Source organism: Parasteatoda tepidariorum, chromosome 3 (assembly GCF_982258835.1).
Source record: "Parasteatoda tepidariorum strain Cologne lab strain chromosome 3, Ptep-v5.0, whole genome shotgun sequence".
NCBI lineage: Eukaryota > Metazoa > Arthropoda > Arachnida > Araneae > Theridiidae > Parasteatoda > Parasteatoda tepidariorum.
In genome coordinates this window covers 70585252-70600325 of record NC_141757.1, presented here as the reverse complement: position 1 = coordinate 70600325, position 15074 = coordinate 70585252, and the positions used below count along the sequence as shown (strand labels likewise).

Sequence of the window (15074 nt, the reverse complement as noted above, 5' to 3'; positions counted from 1 at the left end):
CTTCCAAAATTGGTCGTAAATAGTGGTAATCACTACATAAAGCTGGTCTTTAAAAATCGTCGGATATACTTTTTCAGAATCAATTTACAATATCTTTGTATACGAGTCAAAAGAGTTTGAACACAAAAATCCTTAAAATGCATTTTACAACAGTTAAAATGTTTCTTGAAAGTTAAGTACTAATAACGATTGACATTTTTAAAAAAACTTCGACTAGATATATATTACAAAATACGAAGACAAACTTAAATAAATGCCACGGATATGAAAACGTCAAAAGCTAGTTGATAATTAAGATTGGCATTTAAAATACAAACAAGAAATATTAAGAACTTAAAACAAAGTATGGTAGCCAGACACATTTAGAAGCGCCTTGCCCTAGAAACAGTTGGCAGACATTCAAGTCACAGAAGAGTAAGTTGTCAGCTATATTCAGTTTCAGGCAAGGTAATTCAACTCTTCTCTCAACAATGTCAATTCTTAATAGAAAAGCAAAAAAATTATGAAAAATTTTAATAACATAATTTAAATCATTAACACTTTTTGACTTTAGTCCTATTTCAGAAGAGGGATTTTAATTTTGGTTAAAATTTTGGTCAGCTGTTAATATATTTTCTTTTTAAAAGCTACAAAACTTATGACTCAGTTTTGAAAATATGCCAGACATGTGAACGAACTAAAATAAAAAATACTGAAATAATATGGCAATGCCAATTTTTCAGGGAGATGAAATTAAATACACAATCACAATGTCTTACTGAATTTTACACATAAGAAGGGGGGGGAAATGTCCTGAAACCTTTAAATAACTGCAAAAAAGACAAATTTTTATCTTCTTTTTTTCGTGTTTATAATTTAGAATAATTTAATTCTATGATGATTCATGAAAGTTTTCTCCGTTTGTCTGAAATATTGAGGGGGGTCTTAGAAATTTCAAATTATTGAGAAGGACATAAACCCATGATCCCATTCATTGTGAGTATAAGAGTTTTACAAACGAAAATGATGGCTCGTACAATTTTTGCGTTCACAAATTTTAGACCAAAAACAATACAGGTTTTAAAAATAATAAATAAGCATTTCATGAATTATAAAAAAATTTCAAAATATTTCTGCAAATTAAGAGTTTTTTAAAACAGATTAATTATATGGATTTGTTGGAAATGTAAAAAGAATGTTTTTAAAAAAATTTTGAATTTGCCAAAAAATTCTTTACAACTACAATTTTAAAAATTCAACTTTAATTTCTTTAATGAATATGTTTTGAAAAAAAAAATACTAAAAGAAAACACAAATATTAAATTAACAACACACAAATAAACAACACAAATAAACACAAAAATAAAAATATGACCACCAAAGCCGACGTCTTCAGGGGGTACCGGTCTCGGTAGCCATTAAAAACAAAACCATTTCTAATTGAGAGAGAAGCAAATGCTTAAAATATCTCCCTCAGTACCCTGATGGTTTTGTATAGAGGCCTCTATAAGAAGGGGCATAGCAAGCACATAGCAAGCTCAAGGTCAATGTCAAGAAAACTGGGACAGGCGCAGTAGGCCTTGGCTCTCCATCTGCTGTTGCATTAAGTTTAGTGGCAAACTTTAAATCAAAATGAAATTTCTGATTTACCATAAAAATGATCTTTAGAAGCTTTTTCATTTAAGAAAATTGACCTTAAATTAAATAGTTATTAAAAACCACATAAATATAAGAATTAATTCCTTAATCAGAATATTAATACCATTATTGAAAAAAAGAAAATACCTATATAAAAAATTTAAAATAGTAGTGATGAATCTTGAATTTTAAAACTTACCACAGTTCAGTTCATCTGAACCATCTCCACAATCATTTTCCTCATCACACTGCCATGAAATTGGAATACATTTATTAGATCTACACTGAAAATGATGTGAAGAGCATTGGCCTAAAATGATAAAAAAAATTCAAAAAAATTTTAATTTACACACATACTATGCACTATAATAAGAAACACAAGGAAGGGGGGGGGGGAATACAGTATTTTGATGAAAATTAGGAAGGGGAAGAAAAAAAAACACAAGATTTCTTGTTAGGTATTTATTTCTTGTTATGTTTTCCAACATTTTATTATGAAGATGTTTTTAAATGTACAATGATTGATTTAATATAATGTCTTGGAAATTGACATTATATACGTACATACATATTTACATAAGAGGTTAAGATACAGAAGAAAAAAATACTCCTAAAAATATAGGAGTTCATAAAACTTATTCCTGTACTGTGTACTTAGGAGTCTGTCTAGGTTTTTCTGAAAGGTACCTTTTTGTGAAAATGTAGACATAATTTGTGAAAAATCAAATTATATTAAAAAATCAACACGAAAACATAGTAAAAATATAGATTTATCGTTTTTTAAGGGATACAAAAATAAAATTTAAGAAAAAGTATTTTGTGAAAATACCGTTTTTCCTAAAGTTGAATTTGTGAAACTACCGTTTTACCTAAAATTGAATTTGTGAAGGTACCGCTAAACTGTAGTAAATTCGGCCTGGACAGACCCCTGGTACTGAAGTGATTTTTTTAAATTAAAATTGAGAAATAGTTATAAAAACTTCTTTTTCCACATAGTTAATTGTTTTAAATAGCAAGCTTGACAGTTTTAATAATTTTCTAAAAGATATGAAGATAAATTGACAATTGATTGATATAAATTAGTAAAAATTCACAGTACTTACACAAAATCTGAGAGTTATTTCAGACATTTTGTAAAAAGTCTTATTTTATGAAAAATAAAGAAATGATTTTGTAAATTTGTGAAAATAGGATCCTATTCTTGTGATTTTATTTTAATTTTATAATAGCCATTGAACAGTCAACTCCAAATTGGTAGTGAACCCAATTTGGAGTTGACTACCTATGTTCCAACTCCATAGCCTTGTAATTTTGAACCCCATCCAGAAGACAGGAGATTCCTGAAGCAGGTATTGGAAAAAATTTGTCTTCATGGAGGACTTTTTGATAGAACTAACCCACATTTGCATTACATGGAGAGAAGAAGCACGAAAAACTCCCACAGTTAACCTGGCAATGGGACTAACCCATGATCCATACAACTTGGTATATTTTTCGCTAGCAATGTGGTCGATGCCAGCTGGGCATAGAATTCGTATCGAGCAGCTTGGAATTGAACCCGGATCACACCATTAAGAGGCGGATGCTCTATCCCCCGAGCCACCACAGCTTTGTTTTTGAGATTCAAAGAAAAATCTACTCATAATTATCTTAATAAAAAATTAACATTTCTGCTAAGGACCTTATTTGCGAATGTGTAAAAATAAATGCCTGTTTTTACTAAAAACTGGATCTTTCAAGGTATTGTGATGTTAAAATTATGAATTTATGAAGTAATAAAACCATTTTTCAAAGTAATCATAAGAACCGATTTTAAGATAAAATATTTTGCCAAGTTCCACATTTACTATAAAATAATTTTTGAAGGATCTATAAATGGATCTGAATGTCTCCAAGATAAATCCATAATTCTCCCTGAAGTGGAAAAATGTACTCCTTTAAACAGCTTTGAATATTTGTGATGCTTAAAGACACCCTACCTTTTCTCTCGTTTAATCGGTCAAAAAACCAATTTCCATCCTTGTTATTTAATGAGGAATTTGTGTTAAAAAGAAACGGCTAAACAAACTAGCCCAAATGTAAAATACCAACTGATTAATAAGGCAAAATTACTGTTATAATAATATGGAAATTTATAGTTTCCTATATTAAGCTGGGGTCTGTCTAGGTTTTTTCTGACAGCTACTGCCTATTTTGTAAAAATTTAGACTTAATTTGTGAAAATTGAAAATTATATTACAAAATCAACACAAAAATATGGATTTATCGTTCGTTACGGGATATAAAAATAACATTTTCAGAAAAAGTATTTTGTGAAACTACCATTTTGCCTAAAGTTGAATTTGTGAAGGTACCGCTAAACTGTAGTAAATTTGGCATGGACAAACCCCTGTTAAGTAATCAAATTTTGAAAGAATTTATTAAAATAATTAAACCTCTGACAAGGAGCTAAATATAATTGTGAATTTCCTTATTCGAAGTATTAAAAAATCACACAAAAAAAATAATAAACTGCAATTTACTTTAAACTTTATGCCACTAAATAAATCAGCTTCTAATATTTGTATTATAGAACAGTAAACAAATATAAATTATTCGAGTCTTCTGAAAAATATTTAAAATTAAGAAGAGTTTAAAAGTAAAGAAATTTCAGGAATTAAAAATTCTAAAAAGGATTGATTTATATGATGTCAAGCACTAATGTTACAATAATGATAAAAATCAACAAAGTATACTCATTTCTTGAAATGCTATAAATAGAGGTAAGTTGAATATCTTATCATTTATCATAATAATAATCTATAACTTGATGCTTCCAATACAAAATTAGAAAGATTTTCATCACCTAATCATGTGCACTCAAAGATTAATAAACACTCTCAAGATAATACTACTGATAAAAATCCATACAACAACAAAAGCTTAAAATTATAACTAATCATGTAACAATAATAGGATACATCCATAAATAATTACTGTGAAACTAATCAATAAAAGCATTTAGCTAATCAATCAATATTTAGATATTCTATTTAAAACCTTAAGCTTTGAAAATAATAACTTGAATACTATATTTTTTGTTTATTTTCAAGCAATTCAACAGTCATCAATTTTCATTTTTTAAAAGTTTAAAAATATAACAGTATGGTAAGACTCTTTACAGTAAATAAATGTGAAATATGTTAGGATTTTATCTTAAAGAATAAAACAAATTGTTTCTTCAACCGTTATGTTTAAAACACAGAATTACGAGATCTATTACTAATAAATTTGAAATTACTAATAAATCGATTATTAATAAATCAAACCATATAAATCATACTCCAAAAACAGTGATTTTAAAAAATGTATTGCATCGAATGATTCATAACTAAAGTTTAACTAAAATACTGCAAGTGTCACATAAGAAAAGAAATTTTTAAGTCTTAAGTTAAAATTTTCGCTATATTTAATGTGTATTGCATGTTAAAAATGTGAACAGAGGAGCATCAACTGATCAGTTGACATCTTGTTACAGATAATATAAAAATAACGATTGCTTCAGTGATCAAAGATCTTATTTAAAAGAAATTCTAAACATAAATAATAACTCTTTTTTTTTCTGAAGCAATAACTAAAAAATATGAGCCGGCATTTGACTTGGGCGGAACCATGTGACCCTATGCACTAATATGAAAATGCTAACAAAATTTTTAAAAAAAAAATGGATAACTCACCTTTTACTTGAATTGTAAACAGTGCAAGGAACAAAAATATTGGAATCACTGAATAAAATTTGTGCATTAATTGTAGTAATCCCATGACAAACGATTCAGGAGAGCTATCGAAAGCTCAGACGACCGACAAGCTACCTGAGAGTCAAAAGAAATACTACGGCTTCTTCTCCACGCAAGGAACGGTCATGACGTACGCGAAGTGGTTCGAATTGCTCTGCCACATCTTTTTGACAGCATTCTAGCAATCGCGCTTCTACCCCACACAATTGATGATGTATCATTTTTTGAAAATATCTACCCCAAATTTAAATCTCCAAAATTTTTGTGAAAACTTGTGTTTGTGTCAGACGATTTCTGTTTCAATTTTAGAATAAATTTTAGACGATTTTATTCGTATTTAAATTTATTTAAAATAATTAGAGGGGGTGAGTCGTGAAAGGATAAGCTCACCTCAGTGCATCACGCCACTATAGAACCATGTGATTGGCCGTAAAATGACTTTTTTCTGAAAGATTTGAGGGTGTGGACGGAGGTGTGAGACTTGAGTTTTCGCTAGTATATCATTCAAACGTAGACGATGGGGGTGAAAAAAAGGGGGTTAAGTCTACCGTAGTTAATATTCAGATACTTATGAAAGGGGATCTAAAAGTAAGTTACGTGCTGGGTCAATAGCCCAACTCTAACTTAGAATAATTAGATCAATATTGGAAGATGCTTTTCCTCAGGTAGTCTGTAAATATTACTGGTTTAAAATACCTCTTTTTGAAGCGGGGAAGCAAGGGACCGTGTACCCTTTCGTCGGAAAATGCTTGCCATCCCACCAAGAGAGGTACCAGACAAAAAAATTTGGCATTTAAAATATAGTTCAAATTCCTCATTTGAAAATTTTCAAAATGGTTTTGAAAGATGCTTTGCTTTGGCTCTCCTGTTGGCAGTGGTGCGCAGAGAGGGGGGGGGGGGGAATAGGACATTGGACCCAGGCATCCAGCTAAAAGGGCTCCAATTTGACCTCTAAAGACACTTAACAGTTTAAATCAATTTCTGTTAAAAAATTAACTTTTTTTCATTGATAAATATTTGGTTGCAAAGAACAAAAGAATAAGCTGTGATTTTGAACTGTGAGAAGAATAAAGAAATTGAATAAGGAAGTCTTACGTAATTAAAATTTAAATATTCTTTACATTTAAGAAAAACTTAAGAATACATCGTAAGAAGTAATAAATTGTTTACCATCGAAGAATTTCATCATATATCTCCATAAAAATTAGAGTTTTTTAATACGTGCATATCTTTCTAATGTTTTTTTTTCCCTTCTTTTTTTTAATTTTTAGTTATTACACCTCTGTCAAAAAAAAATTTTTAGCCCTGTTTCTTTTCTCTATTTTTACAAAAAAAAAAAAAAATTAATGTTATTAATGAAAATGTATATCGTTAGAGGTCCATTCCGACAAAAACAATAAAATCCAGGGCCATAGCGAGAAAGTAAGATGCGAGAATTCATCCACCCTTAAAAAAAGCTTAAATGGATCAGAAAAGATCTTTTCAATAAAAGAACTACAATTTTTTAATGATTCATTTCGAAAATTTTACTGAATAAAACTTTCATAAAAAAAGTTTATATTCTTTGCAAAATAAAAACGTTTTATAAATAAAAATTTACAGTTAATGAGCATCCAACCCTAAATTTTGAGCACAAGCAGATATCTTAAATTCTTATTTATCTTAAAAGAATTTTGATTATCAATTTCAATATTCGAATTCAAATATCAATTTTTAAAAAAAATTATGATTAGCTTGCTACCACTTAAAAACTTCTGGCGGATCATTGAAAATGATTATAACTGTAGCAATAACAAAATGTTTAGCAGAAAATTCAAATTATAAAAGCTAGAATCAAAAATTCAAATTACAAAAGCTAGAATCAGAAATTCAAACTCGAAACATTTTTTTCTTCTTTTTATTATTATTTTTAACAGGGGTGACCAAGTTCCTTGACAGTCGAGCCATTTTTCAAAATTTGAAATTTTTTGCGAGCCGCAATTAAATACGTATTTAAAAGGTATTAAAAAAAATTTGTTTTACATAAATTATATCTATTGAAAACATATAAATAAAAGTACAAAATATGTATATTGAATTTAAATATTAAAAATTGAACACATTTATTTTACTTCTCTTGATAATTCTTTAAAATTTGGTGAATAATTGGTGACAACACTTCTCAGTAATTCCTTGAGATATTACTGATCGGTGTTTGGATTTCACGAATTTTAAAGTGAAATAAATTGATTCACTTAAGTACGATGTTCCGAATCTTGAAATAATTCGACAAGCAGCCTTTTTTAATTCAGGATATTCGATTTTGGTACAAATCTCCAAAGTTCAGTAATCGACGTCGACTTATATTTTAATTGTAGAGCTTGATCTTCTTGCATCTCTATTAATTCTAATTCTCCAGATGCTTTTTGGGTCCTAATTATATTGGAAATGGAACACTTACCTTGAATTATGGTAATTACAAAGAATTCCGAAAAAAATCAAGAGATGATTTAAAATATTTCAAGTCTTGAAATCTATTTTGGAACTCCGTCAATATTCCTTCTAACTTACTTTTTCTTAGAAAAAAAGGAATAAATTATTGGTAGATCGTGTTAATCGGTCTGGAGTCAGACGATTACGCCATTGTCTATGTTCGTTCGCGCAGTTTACGATGAGTCATATCATTCTTAACTTGGACGGAAATGAAATTTGTCACAATGTTGCACTTAGTCTTGCATATTTGTTGTCAGTAAGTTAAAAGACATTTTGAAACACATACGGAACGATAATAACTTTTTAAAAGATAATAGCACAAAAATGAAAAGGGAACTCGGGTACATTTATTGAGAGCCACAAATAATCCTTCAAAGAGCCGCATGTGGCTCACGAGCCGCAGTTTGGCCACCCCTGATTTATAATATCATAATTTGGGTGTTGGAATTTGAAACCTGAAATTAGTTTTGGCCCTAAAGCTACGGTTTTTTTAATGGTATTATTTTGTTTAAGAACGTTTTACATAACAGGGGGTCGCATAAATGTTGTGACAAACTTCTAGGATAATTAGGGCACATTATCAGGATAAAATGTGCACACCCGGGAAATGTCGTCGTACCCGCCTGGAGGCGCTTTCCTATAATGACCTGTTCAGAAGCACACTAAAAAAATAAAAAAAAATAGAGAAGTTTCCCTAGAGGGGCTTGACGATATTTCTGAGCACAGAATCTATGTTTCTACGCATTTTTAATCCTGATGATGTACTCTAACTCCCTTAGAAGTTTATGCAACACCCTGATATATATAACGTTTTTAAACTTGTATATTTAGACAAAAAAATAAGCTAAAAATGTCGTTAAATAAAACTGTGGCTTTGGAGAGAGAAACTAATTATAGGTTTGAAATCAGCAATGCGAAAGTATCTAAGATATGCTGAAAAAGCTCATGCAAGAGGGGGAAAAATTGTTCCTCAGTGTTATCAGTAACAAGCTTTTAGAGAATAATACTAATTCCCATTATTTATATTAATATTAAACTATTGTAGTGTTACATACAAATTACGCAATTATTTAAAATATACGTTGATCTCTTTCTGAAATCAAATTCTAACTATGGCTGCTTATTCTTCTACGCTACCGTAGAATCCCAATTGAAACTATTCCACATTGGTTAAACGTTTCTACTCACTGCTTTCAACACATTGAATGCCATGCGGGTTACCGGTGACCGGCACTGATTTTGTTCGTAGCTCCACGGGGGTCACCGGTGACCGGTGAAGCCAAGATTATTAGAAACACATAATTCGAATAAATTGTTAATGCTTTTAATTTTTTATGTTATTATCGTTACTAAAATGGTTTGAAGAAATTAATGTAATACATACTGAGAAAATCATTTTGGCGAGACGGGCGAGCCATGTAAAATTAGCGTGGCATTCAACGTGTTAATATACCAAAAATTAAATTTTTTAAGATGGAATTAGTTTGTTTCGTTTAGAAGGGGATAAAAACGTAGAGTTAATGATTTTCATGATAAGCTTGTGCTCGTAGCAATCACCTTTGTTTCCCACGTTATCTATCTACAATGTGTTTCGTTATAAGTACCCTTATTATATATTTTTAGAATCCTTAACAAAAATGAAGCCAAAAACGTACACTGTATGGGGTGCAAATTAAAAACACGAAAAATGTTATTGAAATCTGTTATCTACAAAATTACTACTCAGAAACTTGGGGTTGAGAGCATAAATACCTGTTTAATAGGAAAGAAAAAAAAAAACAGGATTTGAAAGTCGACTGCTAGAAATACTCCAAGTAATACCAGGTAATCAAACTGATTTTGATGCTAGTCATCCTGCCTACCTTAATGGTGGAGCCAATCTGTTTGTTTCTCTTAATTTTGATAAGGATTCGAATGCAATCTGCTCAGGGACCGAGGGGGTGTGGTATTGATCCTCGCTTTACCGTAAAGTGTTCGTCTTCGCATACAGGTCGTCGGGCTACCGAAGCGGAGGTGCCATCCCCTGTGCAGAGGATCAAAATTGTGATGGCATATCTTCGGATCATCCACAGGGATGTTTGCCAGACCGTCGCCAATAGCCCATTGTACAGCTCTAGTGCGACGTAAATGAACTAGAACTAAGATATGTATGTTTTACGGGCTGCGGTTACAGAACATCCTGCATTAAGCATTTCACAAGTCTGCAACTCATATAAATCCTCACCTTGGTAGTTATGAAGCATATTTAAAAAAATTTCACTAAATATTATCAAAAACTACATTTAAAAAAATGACCTATTAAAGAATAAAAAAGAAAACTTCAAAAAAAACTATCACCCTAGATAACATTTGCCCTCTTTATCAAATTTTCATGCTAAACTAAAGTGAACTTTTCATGAACTAAAGAACTAACTAATTAAAGGGTATTAATTATTATTAAGTTACGGAATCTGACACAAAAACGTACCGTTTCTGTCAAAACTTGCCTTTTTTTATGAGTTTGGATATTTGATCATCAAAATATGAAGGGTAGGGATAGCTTTAATTTGAAGAAAAAAATGGTCCAAGTAATTCAGTCAGGAAAGCTGTCGAAATCTTATGCCCTATTACGTATTTCTCCCTGCATTATCATGCGGTTACTTCTGACAAAACTTTTCATGAATATCTGAAGGTTATCCAATGGGATGAATTTTGTAAAATAATTTTGCAACTTTTAAAGAGTTTGAAAAATAAATATTAGAATAGAAAAAAAAATTATTACGCTGCTCACTCGTGTTCTTACGTTGAAATTACTGCAATGTGAGAAGTGTGCCTTCAAATATTACTTATCAAAATGCGGTTTGATACAAAAATCGAAAACAAACAAATATAGAAGATAAAATATTTAATTTATAAACCAACTTTAAAAAAAGAAAATAAGTTTTCTAATTTTATTTATTAACCAAGTAATTTTAATTATATTTTTTATCATAATTGAAAAAAAATAGCAGCTTGCTCATCACTTTAAAAAGCAACTTAAAAATTATTTTTAAAAAATTCTTTTTTCTTTTTAATTTAAAAAAAAAAGATTTCATGTATTAAAACTAATAAAATATTAAAGTTAATAAAAAAAACGATTTAACTTTTTTAGACATTATTTTCGTTCGTTAGGCCTGTTTTGCTAGCGGAAAACATTACGTCGAAAAACTTTTATGCGAAGCAATTTGCTTATTGTAATTATTTCCTTAATTGAGGAATTTTCGAATTATATAGTCTAATTTTGGTGACATCTGTGTTACTTTTTTTAGCACCACGTCCTTCAAAAACAGATTCAGATGTTTGTATACATGCATTGTTTATAAATTGTTGCAGTTTACACTAAATTATTCAAGTAGTTTGATGATGTTATGCAGGTGATTTTATGCTTGATATTGGAACAATTTGTGACCATTTCCATGCGCATTAGAATCAATTTATGGATTTATTAAAAACATTTTATTTAAAAAAACAAGCTCCTTTTTAGTAATATATTTAAGCTAACTCTATCAAACAATAGTTAATTTGTCAATTTTACATAATTTTTTGCACGATAACTACATTTCTGCGCTTAAAAATGTATTAAGTTTACATCATCACCAAAAATTGTGGCAACTATATACCAAAATTTTGCAGTGCCGTTAGAAGGACGGTGGTCAAAATTAAAATCCAATGATTGAACATTCTAGTTAGTCAAAAAGTGGTCCGAATTTAAAATGATGCCAAATCCAGGGCCTGATTATCGCCTAGGCCAGTGTTTCCCAAACTTATGACTTTTGTGTACCCCTTTTAAATTTTTCGTAACGCTGTGTACCACTAATAAAAAAATTAATGTATTTTTTTAAAAATATGTTTATTTTTATTTTTTGGTATAGAGTTTTGTTAACTAGTTTATTTGCATCAGTGAAAAGGATGATATTGTTCTTGCTGTGATAACAGTTCATCATAATTCAGTTCTCTTGTGGTCAGTCTGAGATGCGATTCCACGACCAATAAGCTATTTCTTTTTTTCGAATTAATGTCCACGAATGCTGAAAAAGCGACTTCACATAAATATGAAGTTGGAAAAGGCAAAACATATTTCATAACTTTTTCCTTATAAAAATAATCAAAATAAGTAGAATTTATTACAGACTTTTAATATAAAAAAATTACACAAAAATTAAAAATCACAAAAGGCTGTTGACATTACCAACTGTTAACTCTGCAAAAATAGCCAATAGGAAAATACGCAATCGTAAATTTGCATGGCTAGCTTTGTTTTTAAATAAAATTCTTTTGAAATTTTCGATTGTTGCAAGATATTTCGCATAAGAGCGCGTACCCCCGCTAAACCGTTCCCGTACCCCTGGGGGTACGCGTACCACACTTTGGGAAACACTGGCCTAGGCCAATACGCAGGGGCCTAGGGCCCACACTTTCTGGGGGGCTTCAAAAATTAGTAAAAAGTCACAATATTACTTTTTTTAAAAAAAATACCGAAAGAAACAGTTTATCTCAAAAAAAAGCATTTTTTATTTCAAATTTTCTTTATATTGTGATAAACCAAACTCGTGTAAGCATTGCACTAATCAAATTCGGAGGTACAGCAGTATTTTAATTGGTGCAATTCTTACTCCAACAGCTTGCAATGCAAATGCAACGAGAATGCATATTCGCAAAGTCTCTCATAGTGACAACAAGAACTAAAAGCTTATTCTTAACAAATATGTAAAGCTGTAGATGGAAGGCTACAATCTTTAAAACAATTCAGCTAATGAGTGACTTTTATCAAAAATCACTGATTTCAATTGTTTGTGATCAAACTATTTTTATTTTCATACAACATTGCTTTGTTGTTTTATATTTTCCCATAATATTTAGATGTGTAAACTTTATCTTAGAAAAATAATCTTCAATTGTCTGCTTTCGAAATTTTTTAGAATGCTTCTCTTGAATCATGCAGTTCAGTAGATTCTTTTTATGTTAGGACTGAAAAAAGAATCTAGAAGAGAAGAAGAAATATAACAGAAATTGTTAGGACTATGTTCTTCGGAAATTTAGTTTCACAATATTTTGTTTGGGGCCCGGAAAATTTTGTAGGCCTTGGGCCTGAATTTGTCTTGATCGGTCAGTGGCCAAATCTTAATAATTTTTGTAGTGATCAGGGAACGATTGCATCTTTGTCATCATGATTGGATTTTTGCCAGTCAAACTCCAATCATTGCAATAATTCCTTGAAATCTGTACCTATATTGCTTGCAAGATTACACTCACAAGAAAACAACTTAAAAAGATGCTACGATATTTAATCACTCTATCGTTTTAAAACCAAGTCAAGTCCTAACTTTATAAAAAAAAAAATAGTAAGATATTGCTAAGCTGTACATCATGCAATTCATGTAAATTAATCATATCCCTTCTCTTTGCCATGATATATTCAAACAATGAAAAGCGTCATTATATTTAACCTTTGCAGCTGCTGATATGATACGAGAATTTGTTTAATATCTTGTGTTTTTAACGTCACTATCACCTCATCAATGACTTGTTGAAATATTTCCGGATAATTTTATGTCTCAAAACAATTAGTAAAAGATTTTTTTAACGCAAAATGATAGAGAATGTTACATTTACCTACTAGAAATTAATGGTGATAGAAATTAGTGTGAAAATGGGAAATTAATGGTGCTGGAAATTAGTGCGAAAATATATATCGCAGATATATGATATTATTTTTTCTGTAACTGTTATTTTTTTAATAGTATTATGAATCCATCGTTGTTTGCATATAAGTTTGAAGAAGTGCTTTTTTTACAGAGTAAAGGAAAAATTCCTGAACAGTGGATTATTAAGAAAAAATACACTTCGAATTGCAAAAATTAAAGTAAATTTTTAATTAAGAAAATAAATGAATGAATAATGTCAAACTTTCAATTATTCTTCCTGACTAACATATTTCCAGGATGATAAGGAACATATTTCCAGATTGCATTTATCCTCGATATTTTGGTCCCGAAAGCCACATCTCGCTTCTTTTGCCAGCATTACAGCCGATTGTCAGCCATTACTTTGTCACGCAGCTTATTCTATCTTGATCAATCAGACATAGGAACACTTCTAAACCACTTTTCCATACCATTGAAAACATGGTCTGCCTCTCATCCTTTTCTCCTCTGGCTTGAGGAAGTTTTATTTCATTAATTTATTTTATTTTATACTTTATTGAATTATTGTTGTCATATCTATAGTTATGACCCAGCTGGTTTTTAATTACTCTCACTATATTTGGTTCTCAAAATTTATTGCATCATTTAGAATTATATATTATTCTCAATGCATCGCTCTCTAACCGATCGTTCTCTCTGACTTAGAATCTTTTTTTTTTTCACAAATAAGAGAGTAATCGATTTTCTCTCAATTTATTAATTGCCCAGCTATCACTTCCATATAGAATTATTGATCTTACAAATTCTGATACAGATGTGAATTTGTTTCCCAACTCAAATATTTAAATTGTCTTACCAATCCAAAATAACTTCTACTAGCCATTTATAAGCCATACATAATCTATTGCTAATTTCTATTTTAATGTCATTTTTATTGTTTACAATTATTTAAATAGATAGACGTTTTCAAAAACATATTTTATTTTTAGTGGTAGTCTGGTGTTTTGCTTGTTACTTACCTTGAATTTAAAGTATTCGTTATATATTTAAGATTTTCATCTGCAGACATAAAATCGAGGCCTTCTTCGGCAGGCCATACACTGAATGAGCGAGCTGTAAGTAATAGGTATACAAGAGGCACATTCCCATAATTTTCCTTTAGCATGTGCACGTCACCTCTGTGCATCCTAATGCAAAAGTATAGGAATTCGCCACCAGTATACCTCTTTCTTTCCCCTTGCTTCCTATGCATGTGACCTGCCTTAGTTCTACAGACAACATCAGCAGACAGCAGATAATTCTAATAGGTACTGAGTTTTAGAAACTACTTTTTTCTGTTTAAATGCTTGAATTTCTCAATGCATTTTCTATTGCAATATTGAAAATATGACAAGACAAAAAATCATCCTGTTTTTATTATTTCTCTGACCACCCCCTTCACTGTGATCATTAACTTCACCGTGCACCGTCTTCCAATAACGGATATAATTGTCTAAGCATTGTTTTTAGTTCTACTTTGGTCTATAGAATGATGAACAGGCCCCAT

At 30.3% G+C, this 15074-nt stretch overlaps 1 protein-coding gene across 4 annotated transcripts in view; it reads right to left on the bottom strand.

Annotated features, from left to right (window-relative positions):
- LOC107452650 (low-density lipoprotein receptor) overlaps window positions 1–5807 on the bottom strand; it is a 38325-nt gene extending 32518 nt beyond the window's left edge. For all 4 annotated transcript variants that reach the window (XM_016069194.4, XM_043039287.3, XM_087159510.1 and 1 more), the window contains exons 1-2: window positions 5334–5807; window positions 1817–1927 (exon numbers count right to left, since the gene is read on the bottom strand). In XM_016069194.4, coding sequence (XP_015924680.1) covers window positions 1817–1927; window positions 5334–5418 — 196 coding nt within the window. In that variant the 5' untranslated portion in view covers window positions 5419–5807. The remainder of the gene's footprint in view (window positions 1–1816; window positions 1928–5333) is intronic.
- Between the last annotated feature and the right edge of the window lie 9267 nt (window positions 5808–15074).